We start from the raw sequence: 19,378 nt of genomic DNA on the forward strand, positions 1-19,378 counted from the left end.
TTGGGTATCGATGTAAAAAGGGATACCACATCTAATGTTACAAGTAAATCACTGCTAACATCTTGTGCTGAAAAAACATAACTTGCATAGCTCTCTAGAAACTGTTTAGTATCTTTCATTACAGATTGAACCTTATCAACTATTGGTCTGAATTGTTTTTCTAAATAAATTGATAATGGCTCAGTGAGCCAACCATTTCCTGAGACAATAGATCTCATAGGAGGGTCCATTAAAACCTTATGTATTTTTGGTAACCCTCTGAAAACTGGAATTACAGGTTTTTCCACTAATAAATATTTATACAAATCCTTGTCTATCACATTACACAAAAGCAGGTCATATAATTCAGCCTGCACATTCTTAATAATCTTATCTAGCAACACTCCATTTAAATTTTGGTATGTTTCACGGTCATCTAACCATTCATCTTATTAACATACATGTCATGATTCAAGACGACTATCGCCCCACCTTTATCAGCCTACCTAATCACTATCTGTTTATTATTTTGTAATCTTTTAATAGCTTCATTCTCCTCACAACTTAGATTATAAAAATCTGATTTATTGTGACTTAAATAAAACTCTATTAAATCCCTTTCACAGACCTTTTCAAATGCATCAAGTATTGGATGTATTTGTGGTATGAAGGCAGAAGGCTTCTTAAAATTATTTACATTGTCACATCTAACATCCTGTCCGAAAAGCATTTTCAAAGCTATATTTCTAGTAAACATTTTTATGTCAATTATGATATCAATAATGTCAGTATTCTTTGAAGGAATAAAAGAAAGACCCTTGTTTAACAAAGATCTTTCATGTTCAGATGTGTGCACACATGTGCTTCATAGTCTCATACATGCAGATGTGTGTGTGTGTGTTTGTGTATATATGTGTGTATATATATATATATATATATATATATATATATATATATATATATTATACATACACACACATACATACATACACATGCGTATACACAAACAATGTCAGACACTAGCATTTGTACATAGTTAAAGTACTTCTGATGTCCTTTTCGTAATGTTTTTAATCCAAGGGCACATAGCAAATATATGTTGAAGTAAGTTCAGCTGCATGTCATCGCTGCCATCAATGGTCACATTTTCTTTGTGGACTAGAAAATGCTCATGCACTGTAAGGAGTAACTAAGTCAATGGAAGTTTCTTACCATGGATCTGTGTACTAGATATGCAGTCTAGATATTGCATTTGAAGCAATACCCCAGTACAGGTATATATTAGAAGACCGAAGACACATTATTTTGAATGCATCTTGGTCGAACTTAAAAGGCTGAAAACGTAAAATATCAAAGCGGCTGTTAAGCAAATTCTTTCCCTGGGAAAGAATTTGCTTGGCCGCTTCGGTACTTTGCTGTTTTTGGCACTGTAGTGCGGTCTCGGAGTTGGTATATTTAAGTAGGGGGGCGTGGGGGGGGGGTGAAGCCCCCCACTTAATGTAATGTTTGAAATTTATTTTTTTTTAAACATCGTTTGCTTTTTTAAGCATTCGGTGATTTAATATAGATTCCCCAGTACCTGTACTCAGCAGATGACCATCTCATATACCAGCATTTATGATGAATACTCAAGTGTTCTTTTACTTTTTGCTTCCATCTATCTTAACTGTACAGCCATCTGGCTGCCTATGGTAATTGCAAGGCCCAGTTTTGCAAGTTTTAAAACTTCAGAAATAAAACTGTGACTCAAGCAAAAACTGATTTTTTGCAAATTGCCTTCACCCCTTTCCTAATACCCTTGATATTTCCTTTACTCTGAATTACAAAAATCTTGACACTAGCACATACAAGTTAAAGGGTCTCAATGTTATGAAATAGGTCTCTATTAGACACTGGTGAAATATGATGCAGAGGTTAAAAGAAGAAATGCAAAATCAGAAGAATTAAGGCTATCAATAGAGTTTAGAACAAGAAAGGCAGATAGTAGAAAAGTAGTGAGTAGAATGTATAGGGAGGCAGAAAACATAATGGTAGTGAGTAAAATATATAGGACCATAATTAAGGATAGCTGGATTAAAAAAGCAAATCAAGCTTGGAAACGGAGGAAAGTCAGAGGTAGAGAAATATCAGAACAACACTGTAGAGACATTTGTATGGCTCCTGAAATAGTAACTAGGCCCACAAAGATCAGAATTTTTGCATGGAAAAGCTTAAACACAAGTATTTTCATACACCAGAAAGGCTGAGTAGGATATACTCAGAGCTTAGTGGGACATATTAGAGATGTGACAACAGGCAAATGTGAGGTTGGGGGCATATTATGAATATGCAAAAAGTTAAGGACTATTAGAAGGGATCTGCAGGGCTAATTCAAAAATAACAGAAAAGTATTGGCAGGTTAGGGAAACAAATTATTACATATAATTCAGCCTGCACATTCTTAATAATGGGGTTTAGGTGAAAATTCCCATGGGATCATTAGTATCTTGATAGTCGTACTGGCTAAAAAAGTAATAAAAAGCAATTGGGGAAAAAACAGGGAACCAAACATTAAAGAAGTAATAAAAGTTAGCAGAGGAAACTAAAGAAGTAGAGTGGAAAATACTAAAACAAAGACTGAGTAAACTGCATAGGCAGAAATAGGAGGATTGGAATGCAAATAAATAAATGGGGTAATTAAGATGGTAGGAAGTAATGAAAGAGAATATGAAGCGCTGATAGGAGAAACCAAGACCTTGGCCTGATAAGACCATCAGGGAGAAAAGATATTAGCTGGAGGAGTGAGGTGTAATGAAGATATTTGAGTTATAAAATAAAAATTGAAACTTTTTGTGCAACTCCTGGTAAATAGGTTGAGTACTGTATTAAGGGAACTAAGTGAGGGATTACAGGGGAATTTACCTTGTTTACTCTATCATCAACATGAGCACATCATGAATGCATACCACACTTAGTGTTGTAATATTTGTGTTAAAGCTCAAAAGCACATTTAAGTCACATTTCTTGGCTGATTGTATCACCTTATTTGTCATGAATGAAAAGGACATGGCATATGCATTTTTTTATTCCTGCTCTGAAAGGTGCCTTGCATTTGGAGACAAGAAGTCTTACAGTGTATTGTCCTGTTTCTTAAATAGCGGAAGCAGGGAAAAACAAATCCTAGGTGTTTGTGTCACTTCCTATTCTTTTGACTACTGAGTATCTTTAAGGGTTTATATGTCTAAACAGCCCAGTTAGCAGAAAAAGATTAAGAAATTTTACACAAATAGCAGGCCCCATGGAGTGGTGCAAACAGATAAATCACAGACTGCACCTCAGACGACCTGTGTCTGAACAACAGCAATGGAGCGGAAGGGACCAGGCTGTGTGGGGAGTAAGAGTATTAGTGTCAATGCTGGGTCATACATCCTAAGGTGAGGGAGTCCACTTGGTTTAATGCAGTGGCAGTTACCACAGCTTTAAGAGCCACGTGATCCCTATGCTGCAAAGATGTTCATCATGTTACCCTGCTGCAGTCATCACAATTGGGTTATCCTGCCGTCAGGCGGTCCTGCAGTCGGCCCAAATTCCAAAGTCTTGGTCCGGCGTCGGTTGCTGTCGCTTCTTCCCTGACGTCATTGCGCCAGGGGTATATAAGAGGCATCTGATGCCATTTTCTTCAGTCTTTCTTGCCGCGCGGCACCCGAAGCAGAAGCAGTTCGCAACTCCCGGTCGGCCGACACCTGAGATTTTCGATTTGAATTTCAGTCCGAAGTCTTCAATAAAGCTAAGTACCCCGTTGGGGAACATTTTCTTGCCTCAGTCCGATGTCAGAAAAAGTTAACAATTGCATTTCTTGTGGGAAGCAAATACCTCATAAGGACTTCCATTCCTATTGTATTCCTTGCCTAGGCCTAGACAACAAAGTCACAGGTTGTTGGTTTTGCGCTAGGTTTAATAAACGAACTATCAAACACCGTTTTGACTTCGCATGGCATTTCTTTGGTAGGAAATTTAATTATATCATGCTGTCGGAGCAGCCGACGACCGCCATTCATAAAAAAATGCAAGGATAAGGACAGGCAGCCTAGGAATAAGCCAGACACTGAGGCCTCAGCTGGGCCTCTCGCCGGTTCTCCGGTTTTCAGTGAGGCGCATACGCAGCCCCTGAAGACTGCAGAGCTGGAACCCCAGACAGCTGCAGATTCCCATGCGGAGTCTACTAGGCCGACGCAGCCATCTACCGACACTGGAGCAGAACTAGACACCGGTGCAACGGAAACGCCTTCGGTTACAGAAGGTGTCTTCAGACCGACTACACTCACCAGAAAAATTCTGCAGGCCTTGGGATTCATGGCATCTTGCATACTACTAATACCATTTGCAAAACTGCATATGAGGAAATTACAATGGTACCTGAAAAGTGTATGGACTCAGCACAGCCACAGCTTGGAAACAATGATACCACTCATTCCCTGCCTTCAACAGGAGTTTCTATGGTGGGTACAGGCATGTCACTTCAACAAGGGTCAGCCTTTCACCTTACCCACAGCCAGGCAAACTATGACAACAGAGGCATCGGACTATGCCTGGGGAGCACACATGGCAGGGGCAGTGCATTCAGGGCAAATGGAATACATATCAGAGGTATCTGCATATCAATCAAAAAGAAATGCTAGCAGTACAGAATGCCCTAACAGTTTTCAAGGACCTTCTACACCCAGGACAACTAATAATAAAGATGGACAATACCACAGTCATGTGGTACATAAACAAGCAAGGGGGCACACATTCCTACCCTCTGTGCAGGCAAGCAATGACCTTGTGGAACACTGCACTGTCTTACCAGGTTCAATTACAAGCACAATTCCTGCCAGGAAAGAAAAAACACACTGGCAGACCTAAGCAGAAACATCATGGATCCACACGAATGGAAACTAGATCCACAAGTATTTGCAATGATAGCTCAAAAATGGGGACGCCCAGACATAGATCTGTTTGCAAGCCTCCACAACCACCAACTTCAAAAATTCTGCACAAGGACCTTCCATCCACTAGCTTGGAAAGTGGACGCCCTCTCATTCAGTTGGAAAACATTAACAGTGTATGCCTTCCCTCCACTACCTCTTCTAGCAAAGGTACTGCTGAAAGTCAGATTAGAGAGGCCACAAATGATACTCATTGCACCAGAATGGCCACGCCAGCATTGGTACCCAATTTTAAGGAACATGGCCCACGGCCCACCATGGATTTTGCCACAAATTCCTCACCTGCTCAACCAGCAAGACCATCAGATTCTACACAGCCAGCTCAAGACTTTAAACCTGGCTGCATGGCAAATTACCTAAACAACCAGCCAACACCTTTATCCAAAGCTGTTATGGATGTCATTCTGGAGGCTAGGAGGCCCAGCACCAGGAAAACCTATTCAGACAAATGGAAAAGACTAAAGGCCTAAACCCCCTTGATCCAAACATCCCTCAGATTCTACAATATTTAACTGAGATGTTACACAAAGGGCTTTCCTTTTCATCTGTTAAGATCCACGCCTCAGCAATTTCAGCTCATTACAGCACGGATCCTCCTTTATTCTCACATCCACTCCTAAGACAGTTCCTCAGAGGGGCTAAGAACTTAAGACTGCCAAGGAGAGCTCCAACACCTACTTGGGATCTCAACTTTGTTCTGGAAAAGCTTACACTGCCGCCCTTTGAACCAGCTTTTTCAGCTGACTTAAAATTTCTTTCATGGAAAACTGCCCTACTACTAGCAATAACCTCAGCTAGAAGAGTCTCAGAGCTACAGGCACTAATGGCAGTGGAACCTTTCATCATTTTTCATCAAGACAGAGTCTCTCTATGAACTAATCTTTCCTTTATGCCAAAGGTGGCATCCAGCGTGGCCCTAAACCAAACCATTCACTTGCCCACCTTCTTCCCAAATCCCCAGAACAAAGGAGAAAGACTCTTTGGACATTCACAGGCAATTACGTTACTACTTGGATAAAACTAAGGCTTTCAGAAAAACTGACCAGCTTTTTGTAGCCTATGCTACAGGATCACAAGGAAAAGCTATCTCAAAACAGACCATTTCAAAATGGATACGGCATTGCATACGTTTTTGCTACATACATCATGGGAAACCAGTACCTGCTAACATTAGGTCCCACTCCACCAGGGCTACAGCTACATCAGCAGCCTTTCTCAGGGGAGTGCCAACCAAGGATATTCTGGAAGCTGCTACTTGGAGTTCAGTGCACACCTTCACCAAACACGATCACTTACCTCTATACTCTGACTAGAGCTGGTTTTGCCACTGCAGTTTTGCAGGGCTTACTAGCTTCTTCTAACCCTGTCTGACTCCACCTCCCATCCTTAGCTTTGGGATTCAAGCCAAGTGTGATGACTGCAGCAGAGTAACACGAACATAGTACAGTTTTGTACCTACCATAAATGTAGATGTTCGAGTGTTCACCCTGCTGCAGTCCAGGTTACCCTCCCTCCATCCCCTCTGAACTAGCTGAACTTATCTCTACCACTCTATCCTGTACTACCTCTGTGGTGTATTTGCTTGTGCCTAAGGGTTTTGTTTTATTTTTATATAGCTATATATATATATATATATATATATATATATATATATATATATATATATATATATAATCTACCTATTGGGGGCACCTGACATCTGGGGCAAGAAAAACTGTAGAAAATGGCGTTGGATGCCTCTTATATAACCCTGGCGCAATGATGTCAGGGAAGAAGCGACAGCAACCGACGCCGGACCAAGACTTTGGAATTCGGGCCGACTGCGGGACCGCCTGACGGCAGGATAACCCAAGTGTGATGACTGCAGCAGGGTGAACACTCGCACATCTACATTTATGGTAGGTACAAAACTGTACTTTGTGTGCTGCTTGAATGTGAGGTTGACTATGTGTGGAAACAAGCATGCACCTTGTGTGGCAGCTATGGTGGAGCTTGTAAGGCTACCCTGGGAGTGAGGATAGGACATTCCACAGGATTTGTAAACTGACCTACTCTGTGCCACCTCACTCTTGCCTCCATTAGGGAGTGAATGGTAAGCACGTGGAGAAACTATGAGGTTTTTATCCAGATGGACAAATGAATGGGTCAGTTGAATTCAGGAAGAACAGCCATTTGACCAGTCATACAGACAGTAACAAAAAAGAAAGAAACTGTACACAAAGAAAAATCAAGTGTCTAAACACATGTAGAAGGAAGGATTGCATTTTCTTTCTGTTCATTTTCCTTTAGGCTTGGATGCTAATTTAACTGTATTTAGCATTGTTTTATTACCTGCACTTAAGTTAAAGTTTGTTTGTTTAAATTAACTGTTGAAGCTGCCCACTAAAGTGCGCTAGCCTGTGCATTTAATATACTGTTGTTTTCCTGAAAAAAACAAAAAAATATCCTTGTTTCCCGCCTTTCCTTGGCTAGAATAGTCCCCTATAAAGGCTTTGCTGTATTCTGGACTTTGGGATAGTTCCTGTGTTGCCCATTACCTTACTTGGATAGAAGGAAGTTTCTTTGCTCACCAGTGGGAGTGGGGAGCCTTGAGCGCAGCCTATCTGTCCCTAAAGGAGTGACCTCAGCACAAGAATCTAGTAGTAATTGGTCGTTTTGGACCATTTCTAGCTCTTTGAAGTTACCTGCATAAAAATCCGCCTGTGAGCATTTTTTTTTCGCTTATACTACTCAGCAACAGCTCCTCGTGGTCCTGCAGAGTGGTGCTAGCAGCAGAGAATCGAAAAAAATGACTACTTTCAAGATATAAGTATATTTTTGCTGTTTCTACCTGTGCGACCTTCCTTTCTTGCTGAAAACGAAGTTAAACTGCTAATTTAACTGTATTCAGCGTTTTTTATTACCTGCACTTAAGTTAAAGTTTGTTTGTTTAAATTAACTGTTGAGGCTGCCCACTCAAGTGCGCTAGCCTGTGCATTTAATATACTGTTGTTTTCCTGCATTTTCCTGTTGTTTTCTTGAAAAAAACAAAAAAAACAAAAAAAATCCTTGTTTCCCGCCTTTGCTTGGATAGAATAGTCCCCTATACAGGCTTTGCTGTATTCTGGATTTTGGAATAGTTCCTGTGTTGCCCATTACCTTACTTGGATAGAAGGAAGTTTCTTTGCTCACCAGTGGGAGTGGGGAGCCTTGAGCAGCCTATCTGCCCCTAAAGGAGTGACCTCAGCACAATAATCTAGTAGTAATTGGTCGTTTTGGACCATTTCTAGCTCTTTGAAGTTCCCTGCATAAAAATCCGCTTTTGCGCGATTGTGCACATAGCGCAGCATCGGGCAGCGCCGCCTAATCGGGTTTAAACTTTTTCCGGCACCACTGAGTCTGCTCTTCACTTTTTTCCCTTGGAACTGCTCTAATTCTCAAAGTAAGCATCCTATTCTCAATCTAAGACCCTGCACTTGCCCAAATAATCAATCTTGCATTTTAGCACTAATATACTAAAAGCACTACATCCTCATATACCCACTACCTTGTCCCCTATTGGTCCCTTTCACTGTGTGATAAAAGAATCCCCTATACTACTCTAGCATGTCCAAAGGTCAGTTAATGGTCTCCTCTCCAGTCCAACTGGTGAATCTGGGAATCTTGAGGCAATGTTACAACTGTCTCATGTACACTGACGACCCTCTCCTCCTCCAAACAGGATCAAACATATGTGAGAGATGCAACCATATAGCCAAACTAAACTCTCTCACCTCAAAACTGGTGTAACCAGACCGGAGGAGAAGGTAACATCACACAGCACTAATCCAGTCTCACATAGTCCTACCACAACAGCAATCAAACCACACAAGCACACAAAAACATATTCGGAGGCTCTATTCACAAATCTACCTAAACAGCAGAGACCGCCAAAGCAAACATCCAAGCAAATGCTACCCCACAACAAAACACGAGCAACACATAGCCCGCAAAGTCAGAGTGCCAAACAGTCACAGCCCTTAAGGCAGAACAACACACCTAACACACTTGTAATAGGTGATTCTATAGTCAGGCACACTGACGTTCTGCTCACCAGGCTGAACAAAGAGAAGGTCACAGTGAGCTGCCTGTTGGGCGCTAGGATCCGCCACATTACGCAAGCACTCAGGTCACTCCAAAGCAAGTGCAAGTATGACTCGGTCATAGTACACGCTGGTGTGAATGACCTGAGACGTACCTCCCTCGACTACATGAAAAGAGACATAAAGGAGCTCTCCGATCATGTAGCCCAGGCCGGTATAACTCTGACCTTGAGCAGCATCTTACCCTCACCTAGAATGATGCCACAATATAAAGACAAAATGATCGATTTTAATAATTGGCTAAAATTTTGGTGTCATTCAAAGGGGATCCAGTGTCTGTCAGCCTGGGAAGACATGCTTGACAAGCCACGTTGCAAGGGATGGCTTGCACCTGTCTCCCCTGGGCTTTCGGATACTGGCAAAGGCTCTTGCCACCCCTATAGTGCCTTTTTTAGGCAAGGCTCAAAAGTCAAACCCACCTCCTTAGAAAACATTAAGAACAAGAAACTAAGGGTAATGCTGGTAAACGCCAGAAGTCTAAACCTCAAAATGCACGCACTCGAATCTCTCCTCAGTATGGAGAACATCGATATCTGTGCAGTGACAGAAACCTGGTTCAAGGCACCAGAGAGCACCCCAGTACTACCAGGTTATACCTCATACCATGCTTTTTGGCCCCAAAACCCGGACCGAATCACAAAAGGAGGGGGAGTATCTATATTTATCAAGGATACCCACACCTCCAGGTTAGTAGCATTGCACAAAGTATCAGAAACCATCCATGTGCAACTAACAGTGGGCAAAACTCCACTTCAGTTTATAGCATGCTACAGACCACTGTCTCAAAATCAGGAATCCCACTCGGCTTTCCTGAAAACACTGGAGAACATGAAAATCTCTCCAAACACCATTATATTTGGTGACTTCAAATACCCTAACATTGACTGGGAGCATTACTCAAGCCCCAACACCCTAGCCCAAAGGTTCCTGGAATTCATAAACTCAAATGCTATGGAACAGCTGGTCAAAATTCCCACGAGGGGAAAACATACTGGACCTGATCATCACCAACATGGGGACCCTATGCTCCACACCAGAGGTACTCCCCTCATTGGTAAGATCAGACCATAAATTAATTTCACTGGATATCCAAAACCCGACCCCACCCCAAGCCCAGAAAACCACAGTGAAGAACTTCTCAAAAGCGAACTTCACACTTCTCAAATCCGAAGTGGAAACCTTCAAGGCCCCAGGATTGGTGGAAACTACGGCCCAAACCACGGAATCCTATATAAACACATTCTATGGACACCTCCAGGAGTGCATGGACCATGCTATCCCAAACAAAACCAAGACCCAAGCGTCCAAAGGCAGGCGTCCAGTCTGGTGGACCCCAGCCATAAATAAGTTGTAGAACAGAAGGAGGAAGCTACTACATGATAGAGCAAAATCCCTAAAAGGGAAGGCATCTCTGATCAGTACTAGCAAAAAATTATGACCCCTCATAAAATCCTCCAAGGCCAGTTTCGAAATAATAATTGCACAGGACACAAAAGGCAATCACAAGGCCTTCTTTAGCTATGTTAGGAACCTGGGATGCAACTCCCAGGTATGTTCAGAGTTGATTCTAAATGACAAAAAATACACTGAACCCACAGACATTGCCAACATCCTGGCAGACAGGTTCAGTGCAAACTTCTAACCCCCCTAAAGAACAAATATCTATCCCAGTAGAGTGCAGCCTCCCAAACATCTCAGATGTCCAGATGAAGGCCGCCCTTTCCAAGGCAAAAAACACTGCCTCAATGGGACCAGACGGTGTCCCGGGTTGCGTCCTACACGAACTCCAAGAAGAACTGAACCCACACGTAAAAATGCTGTACAATCTCAGCCTCACTACGGGATATGTATCCAAAGAATGGCATACAGCAACAGTGGTCCCGCTCCACAAAGGTGGTGCCTCAACAGACCCTGGTAACTATCGCCCCATAAGCCTGACTAGCCTTATCTGCAAAGCCATGGAGAAGATCATCATGGAACTCATAAACAAAGACACTGGGGACCTACAGACATTGGATCCTACTCAGTCTGGCTTTGTCAAGGGCAGATCCTGCCTCTTGAACCTGGTTGACTTCTTCGAAACAGTCACCAAGGCCATAGATGAAGGGAAGGTAGTCCACACGGCCTATCTGGACCTCGCAAAGGCATTTGACACAATACCCCACTCAGGCATCATAGATAATCTATCCAGCTTAAACATAAACCCCTATGTCACAAGATGGGTGGCTAACTGGCTCAAAGACAGAACCCACAGAGTCAGAATTGCCAGAGTCATGTCTGACTCGAAACCAGTCACAAGTGGTGTCCCACAGGGCTCGGTCCTGGGACCTCTCTTGGTCGGCATTTATTTTTCTGAGGTACAGGCTAGCACAGGAGGACTATGGCTGACTAAGTTCGCGGATGACTGCAAGCTGGGAGCCATTATTGACTCTCCAGCTGACACAAACATCCTTCAAAAAGGTCTCACAGAGACAGATAACTGGTGCCAGAGCCATGGCCTAAAGCTGAATGCCAAGAAGCGTATAGTCATACCCTTTGGCAAAAATAAAGTGCCCACAAACTACCATATAGGTGGAAACCCATTAAATACAGAAGATGTAATTAGGGATCTGGGGACCCAAGTTGATAGCAATCTCTCCTTTGACAACCATGTTGCCAAAGTGGTTAGAAAGACCTTCTACATAGCCCACCTTATCACTAAAGGATTCACATCCAGATCAGGGGAGGTAATAGTGCCCCTCTATTCAATTCATCCCTCATCAGACCCATCATAGAATACAATGCCCCTGTTGGGATGTACCTAAACCGCCACCTGCAGCAGCTGGAAAGACCCCAAAATTACCTCACAAAGAGGATCAAGGGACTCAAGCAGATGCCATATGCTGCCAGGTTAAAGAAACTCCAACTTTACTCAGTCGCATACCGCCTACTTCGAGGCGATCTATGCCTGACATACAAAGCTATGTCAAACCCAGAATTAATGGACATGCTCCACCTCAGAAAATCCAAATCCCTTAGAACCACGCACTCGAGGGATTTGAAAACAAAACACACACAACACATAACCCACAAAGTCAGTGTGCCAAGCAGCCACAGCCCTTAAGGCTGAATAACACACCTGATACTCTTGTTATAGGTGACTCTATTGTCAGACACACTGACGTCCCACTCACCAGGCTGAATAAAGAGAAGGTCACGGTGAGCTGCCTGTCGGGTGCTAGGATCCGACACAACGCAAGCACTCAGGTCACTCCAAAGCAAATACAAATATGACTCAGTCATTGTACATGCTGGTGTGATGACCTGAGATGTACCTCCCTGGACTACATGAAAAGAGACCTAGAGGAGCTCTGTGATCATGTAGCCCAGGCTGGTATGACCCTGACCTTGAGCAGCATCTTACCCTCACCTAGAATGATGCCACAGTACAAAGACAAAATGATCGACTTTAACAATTGGCTAAAATTTTGGTGTCATTCAAAGGGGATCCAGTGTCTGTCAGCCTGGGATGACATGCTCGACAAGCCATGTTGCTTCGCTAGGGACGGCTTGCACCTGTCACCACTGGGCTTTCGGATATTGGCAAAGGCTCTTGCCACCCCCATAGTGCCTTTTTTAGGCAAGGCTCAAAAGTCAAACCCACCCCCATAGACAGCACAAGGAACAAGAAACTAAGGGTAATGCTGCTAAACGCCAGAAGTCTTAACCTCAAGATGCACGCACTCGAAGCTCTCCTCAGTATGGAGAACATTGATATCTGTGCAGTGACAGAAACCTGGTTCAAGGCTCCAGAGCGCACCCCAGCACTGCCAGGCTATACCTCGTATCATGCTTTTTGGCACCAAAATCCGGACCGAACCACAAAAGGAGGGGGAGTTTCCATATTTATCAAGGATATCCACACCTCCAGGTTAGTGGCATTGCACGAAGTATCGGAGACCATCCATGTGCAACTAACAGTGGGCAAGACTGCTTTTCAGTTTATAGCATCCTACAGACCACCCTCTCAAAGTCAGGAATCCCATTCGGCTTTCCTGAAAACATTGGAGAACATGAAGATCTCTCCGAACACCATTATATTGGGTGACTTCAACTACCCAAACATTGACTGGGAGCACTACTCTCAAGCCCCAGCACCTTAGCCCAAAGATTCCTGGAAATTATAAACTCAAATGCTATGGAACAACTAGTCACCACTCCCACAAGAGGGGACAACATACTAGACCTGATCATTACCAACAAGGGGACTCTATGCTCCACACCAGAAGTATATCCCTCATTGGTAAGATCAGACCATAAATTAATTTCACTGGATGTCCACATTCCGACCCCACCCCCAGCCCAGAAAACCACAGTGAAAAACTTCTCAAAAGCGAAGTGGAATCCTTCAAGGCCCCAGGGCCAGTGGAAACTACAGCCCAAACTGCAGAATCCTATATAAATGCATTCTACGGACATCTCCAGGAATGCATGGATCATGCTATCCCAAACAAAACCAAGACCCAATCATCCAAAGGCAGGTGTCCAGTCTGGTGGACCCCTGCCATAAATAAACTGTACAACAGAAGGAGGAAGCTACTACATGATAGAGCAAAATCCCTAATAGGGAAGGCATCTCTGATCAGTACTAGCAAAAAATTACGATCCCTCATAAAATCCTCCAAGGCCAGCTTCGAGAGAAAAATTGCACAGGACACCAAAGACAATCATAAGGCTTTTTTCAGTTATGTTAGAAACCTGGGATGCAACTCCTAGACATGTTCTGAGTTGATTCTAAATGACAAAAAATACACTGAACCCACAGACATCGCCAATATCCTGGCAGACAGGTTCAGTGCAAACTTCTCCAACCCCTCCCCTGGAAAAGGGCAAGTATCTATCCCGGCAGAGGGCTGCCTCCCAAACATCTCAGATGCTCAGGTGAAGGCTGCCCTCTCCAAAACAAAAAACACTGCTTCCATGGGACCAGATGGCATCCCAGGTTGCGTCCTACATGAACTACAAGAGGAACTAATCCCTCAAATAAAACAGCTATACAATCTCAGCCTCACTACAGGATATGTGCCTACAGAATGGCATACAGCAACAGTGGTCCCACTCCACAAAGGTGGAGCCTCTACGGACCCTGGAAACTATCGCCCCATAAGCCTGACTAGCTTAGTCTGCAAGGCTATGGAGAGGATCATCATGGAGCTCATAAACAAAGACATTGGGGACCTACAGACACTAGATCCTACCCAGTTTGGCTTTGTCAAGGGCAGATCCTGCCTTTTGAACCTGGTTGACTTCTTTGAAACAGTCACCAAAGCCATAGATGAAGGGAAGGTAGTCCACATAGCCTATCTGGACCTTGCAAAGGCATTTGACACAATACCCCACTCGGGCATGATAGATAAGCTATCCAGCTTAAATATAAACCCCTATGTCACAAGATGGGTCGCAAACTGGCTCAAAGACAGAACCCACAGAGTGAGAGTTGCTGGAGCCATGTCAGACTCGAAACCGGTCACAAGTGGCGTCCCAAAGGGTTCTGTCCTGGGACCACTCTTGTTCGGTATATACTTTTCCGAGGTACAGGCAAACGTGGGAGGACTATGGCTCACCAAGTTCGCAGACGACTGCAAAATGGGCGCCATAATCAACTCTCCAGCTGACACAAACATCCTTCAAAAAGGTCTCACAGAGACAGATAACTGGTGCCAGCACCATGGTTTAAAGCTAAATGCCAAAAAATGTATAGTCATACCCTTTGGCAAAAACAATGTGCCCACAAATTACCACATAGGCGGAAACCCATTAAGTACAGAGAAAGCTTAGGGACCTGGGGACCCAAGTTGATAGCAATCTCTCCTTTGAAAACCACATTGCCAAAGTGGTTAGAAAGACCTTCTACATAGCCCACCTCATCACGAAGGGTTTCACATCTAGATCAAGAGAGGTAATCGTGCCCCTTTATTCATCCCTCATCAGGCCCATCATAGAATACAATGCCCCTTTTGGGATGTACCTTACCCGACACCTGCAGCAATTAGAAAGACCCCAAAAGTATCTCACCAAGAGGATCAAGGGTCTCAAACAGATGCCATATGCTGCTCGGTTAAAAAAAACTCCAGCTCTACTCAGTTACATACCGCCTACTTCGAGGCGATCTATGCCTGACATACAAAACTATGTCAAATCCAGAATTAATGGACATGCTCCACCTCAGTAAATCTAAATCCCTTAGAGCCACACGAGGGACTTGAACCTCAGCACAGAAATAAATAGAACTTGCTGGAGGGACAGGTTCATAACCCAGAGGCTCCCTTCGCTCTGGAATAGAATTCCAGTTCATGTGAGGCAGAGCACCTCACTGAATCTCTTCAAGAAGAATCTCGATAAGTGGATGGGGGATCGTAGGTTTGTCCCAGGGATTACTCCCATGTCACTATTAGACAGAGGCACAGTAAACTAAACCTTAAAAAGGGCACAGTATACTCAAATCAAGGGGTGGCGTAAGCCATACAGAATCGGGCTAGGCTTATAATTGCCCCAGGGCAGATAGCCTAGTATGAACCTATGAACCTCAGTACAGAGCTAAATAGAACGTGCTGGAGGGACAGATTCATAACACAGAGGCTCCCTTCACTTTGGAATATAATACCGATCCATGTTAGGCAGAGCACCTCGCTGACTCTCTTCAAGAGGAATCTTGATGAGTGGATGGGAGATCGTAGATTCACCCCGGGGATTACTTCTGTGTCTCTGCTAGACAGAGGCTCAGTAAACTAACCTTAAATAGGGCATAGCAAACTCAATTCTAAGTAAGGGTGGCGAAAGCCAAACACACTCGAGCTAGGCTTGAAAATGCCCCAGGACAGATAGCCTAGTATGAACCTATGAACCTATGAATGAAGCCAATTTTTCTTGCACTTTTGAAAACAAATGTTTCTATAAGCTTGTATCTTGTGTGGCATTCTGCCAGCCCATTAACACATTCCACTGGTCATATTAAACAGTGCAAAAGAGAGCCATAATTATTGCCAATAGATGGCCAACATTTTAGAAACGCCTTTCTGAGTGTGTTTGGCATCAGCTGTTTATATTTTTAGAAGAAGCTTGACTAGTTTACAGGGGTTGCGTGATGTTTTTTTAATTTGTTTGCCAAATGTATAACAAACAAATGGTTTTCTTAATGGATTATGGCTTACTTTAGCAGTCCTAATTCAGAAAGAGAAATTATGCTTTCTTGCATTTTATTGTTGAAGGTCCTGATGATTTTGATTTGCTTGATGCACTGGTTGAACCCGATGACAAAAAAGGAGGAGGAGGTGGAGGAAGCGACGGTGAAAAAGGTAAGTTATCATTTTTCAACACTGTTCTTCTGTGCTACAAGATGTCCTTCAAGGATGCATCTGCAGTCCTTACAAATGGGTTGTCCTGTTGTCAGGCAGCCCTTCGGTCGGCCGGATTCCAAATTCTGGGTCTGGCCTCGGCTGGTGTCGCACTTCACTCGACGTCATAGCTGCAGTTATTTGGGTATAAAGGCATCAGCCGACGCCATTTTCCTCAGTCTTTCTTGCCGCGTGGCGCCCGAAGCAGAAGCTGTTCGCAAGTGCCGGTCGGTCAGATCCAGAGATTACTACTACCGAATACTTCTACTACTACCGAAGACTTCTAAAAAGCTAAGTACCCCTTTGGGGACTCATTCTTGCCTCAGCCGATGTCAGAAAAAGTGAATAACTGTTTAAATTGTGGGAAACAAATACCTCATAAAGATTTCTACTCTTACTGCTTACCTTGCTTAGGCCCAGACCACGACGTAGCAGCTTGTCTTTCCTGTGCTTCTTTCAACCGACGAACGCTTAGACGTCGGTCTGAATTTGCTGAAGAGTTTTTCGGCTCCGCTTTTGCTTACATTATGCCGTCGGATACTCCGACTACGCAAATTTCTAAAAAACGCAAGGAAAAGGACCGACACTCGTGGTCCGCGGTTTCGGCCGAAACCGCGGTTAAGCCAACCGCGAGTGTCTCTGTTTCGGCTGAAACAGAGTCCACGGTTCTTCCTTCGGCCGAAAGCTTGCCACTTACCGAGGCCTCTTCCAGCTTGGCTGAATCTGCTACTGAAATCCCACCTGCTCCTGCAGGTTCACAGGATTTATCAGATACTATCCCTTTGGATATTTCTACCCCTGCACGTGGAGCTGCTAGGCCTCCTGCATCCATGTCGATTAAGGCCTTTGCCAGGGCTAAAGCAGCAAAAACTACCAAAACTGTGCCTGCTAAGACCCCCTCTCACAGGCCTAGTTCTAGTTCACAAATGCTTAGTCTAGCAGAGGATCTCATTTCTTTGATCCGGGGATCCCAACCACTTCCAGACAGGGCCTCTCACCCACCTCCAGAGAAGAGGACTAGAGTAGAGCCCCCTGAGCCAGTTTCTTCAGATGGCTCCTCTGACGAATCAGATAATTCAGACCCTCTAGAGGCCCCTTTTTCTCCTTATGAGGACTCTGATGCAGAAGAGTCCATTCCTTCTGCCTCTCCGCCTGAGGAATTTTCTTTTGGGGAAACCTTGCATGCTATGAGGGAACAATTTCAATGGCAGGGCCAGGATTTTTCAGACTCAAGGAAAAGGCTTAGAACCTTTTTGCATTTGCCACAGCATAGGCCTTTAGCCATTCCTCCAGTACTTACTGTTGTGGATGATGCTTTTAATGATGCTTGTACTGCTCCTGATTCTCTTCCTCCGGCCCCTGCTAAGCCCGATAGGTACTACAGGGTTCCGGACACACATTATCATTTGTATAAGGCCCCTTTTGCAGATCCCGAGACTATCTCCCAGGGACCCAAGGCTGTAGCAGCTACCTCTACCAAAAACCCCCTCCCCTCTGAAAGGGAATCTAGGGCCTTAGAGAGATGGGGTAAAAAAGTTTACACTTCTGCTACTCTTTCAGCTAGGGCCTTGAACTGTCAATTCCACATGATCCAGTATCAAGAATTTATGTTAGACCACTTAACTAAAAAGCTGTCCTCGGACGAACCATTAGACAAAAAATCTGTTCAGGAAATGGTACATAACATTCAGCAGGTCAGTAACCACTCCTTAAAATGCGGCTATGATGCACTGGAGGCTTCCTTTAGATCAGCCATGACTGGCACAGTGATCAGAAGACATGCATGGTTAAAAGAGCAGCCCTTACCAGATCATGTTAAATCAAAGCTACTGGATGCTCCCATGGACAAGATCAATTTGTTTGGCTCTCCCGCACAACAGGTGCTGAAGAAGATGGAAGAGAAGGCAAAATCTGTCCAGACAGTCAAAGATTTCTTACAGGTCCAACCTCCAAGGTTTAGCAGGAATTGGCCCTCCAAGAATTGGTCCTTTCCAGACACCTCCAAAGCTCAGAGAGGCAGGAATAGGCGCTCAAGAGGCAGGGGTCAATCCAGAGGTGCCTACAGGGGACGTCAGTGGCAGGCTAACAACCAGCGAGGTACAGCCACAGATACAGCCACCACCACGACTACAGGACAATCACAGTGACTTGGCTCTAGCACCGCCTACCAGGGAACAACTAGAAGCACCCTTAGGCGGAAAGCTAGCCTTATTTTCAGTAAACTGGCATTACATCACAGGAGACAAGTGGATTTTGCAGACAATAGACCAAGGTTACAGGTTTCACTTCCATACTCTACCAAGGAAGAGAGGAATGCCAAACCTACCTCCAAATCAAAAGGCAGAAGCTCTAAAGCAAATAACTCACTTACTAAGGATGAGAGCTGTAGAAAAGGTACCATCTATGGAGCAAGGACAAGGATTTTACTCCAGGCTCGTCCTGGTACCAAGAAAAGGCAACCAATGGCGACCTATTCTCGACCTGTCCGCTTTAAACACATACCTCATTGTCCCAAAATTCAAAATGCTGACCCTACAGCAGCTTCTTCCCATATTGGGCAAGGAGTCTTGGCTGGTAACTCTAGATCTCAAGGAGGCATACCTGCACGTCCACATACGACCAAATTGCAGAAGATACCTCAGATTTCTTGCAGGATCAGAGCATTATCAATTCTCAGCATTGCCCTTTGGCTTATCTACTGCGCCCAGAGTGTTCACGAAATGCCTGGCATCAGTAATTGCTCATTGCAGGCTTCAGGGAATTCAAATCTACCCTTACCTGGACGACTGCCTGTTACAAGCGGACAACAAAAACAAAGTAGCAGAAGACTCAAAAAGGGTCATTTATCTACTGCAAGCCCTGGGATACACAGTCAATATAAAAAAGTCAAGGCTGATACCATCCCAAAGGATAACCTTTTTGGGTGCAGAGCTGGACA

General features: G+C 44.0%; 1 protein-coding gene across 1 annotated transcript in view; it reads left to right on the forward strand.

Annotated features, from left to right (window-relative positions):
- CD99L2 (CD99 molecule like 2) overlaps nt 1-19,378 on the forward strand; it is a gene marked incomplete in the record, with an annotated part of 1,047,726 nt that overhangs the window by 802,359 nt on the left and 225,989 nt on the right. Inside the window, 1 exon segment of the mRNA XM_044057164.1 lies at nt 16,315-16,401. Within this exon segment, the coding sequence (XP_043913099.1) occupies nt 16,315-16,401 (87 nt within the window).

This window comes from Protopterus annectens, chromosome 15.part0, assembly GCF_019279795.1.
Source record: "Protopterus annectens isolate FY-2018-M chromosome 15.part0, PAN1.0, whole genome shotgun sequence".
NCBI lineage: Eukaryota > Metazoa > Chordata > Ceratodontiformes > Protopteridae > Protopterus > Protopterus annectens.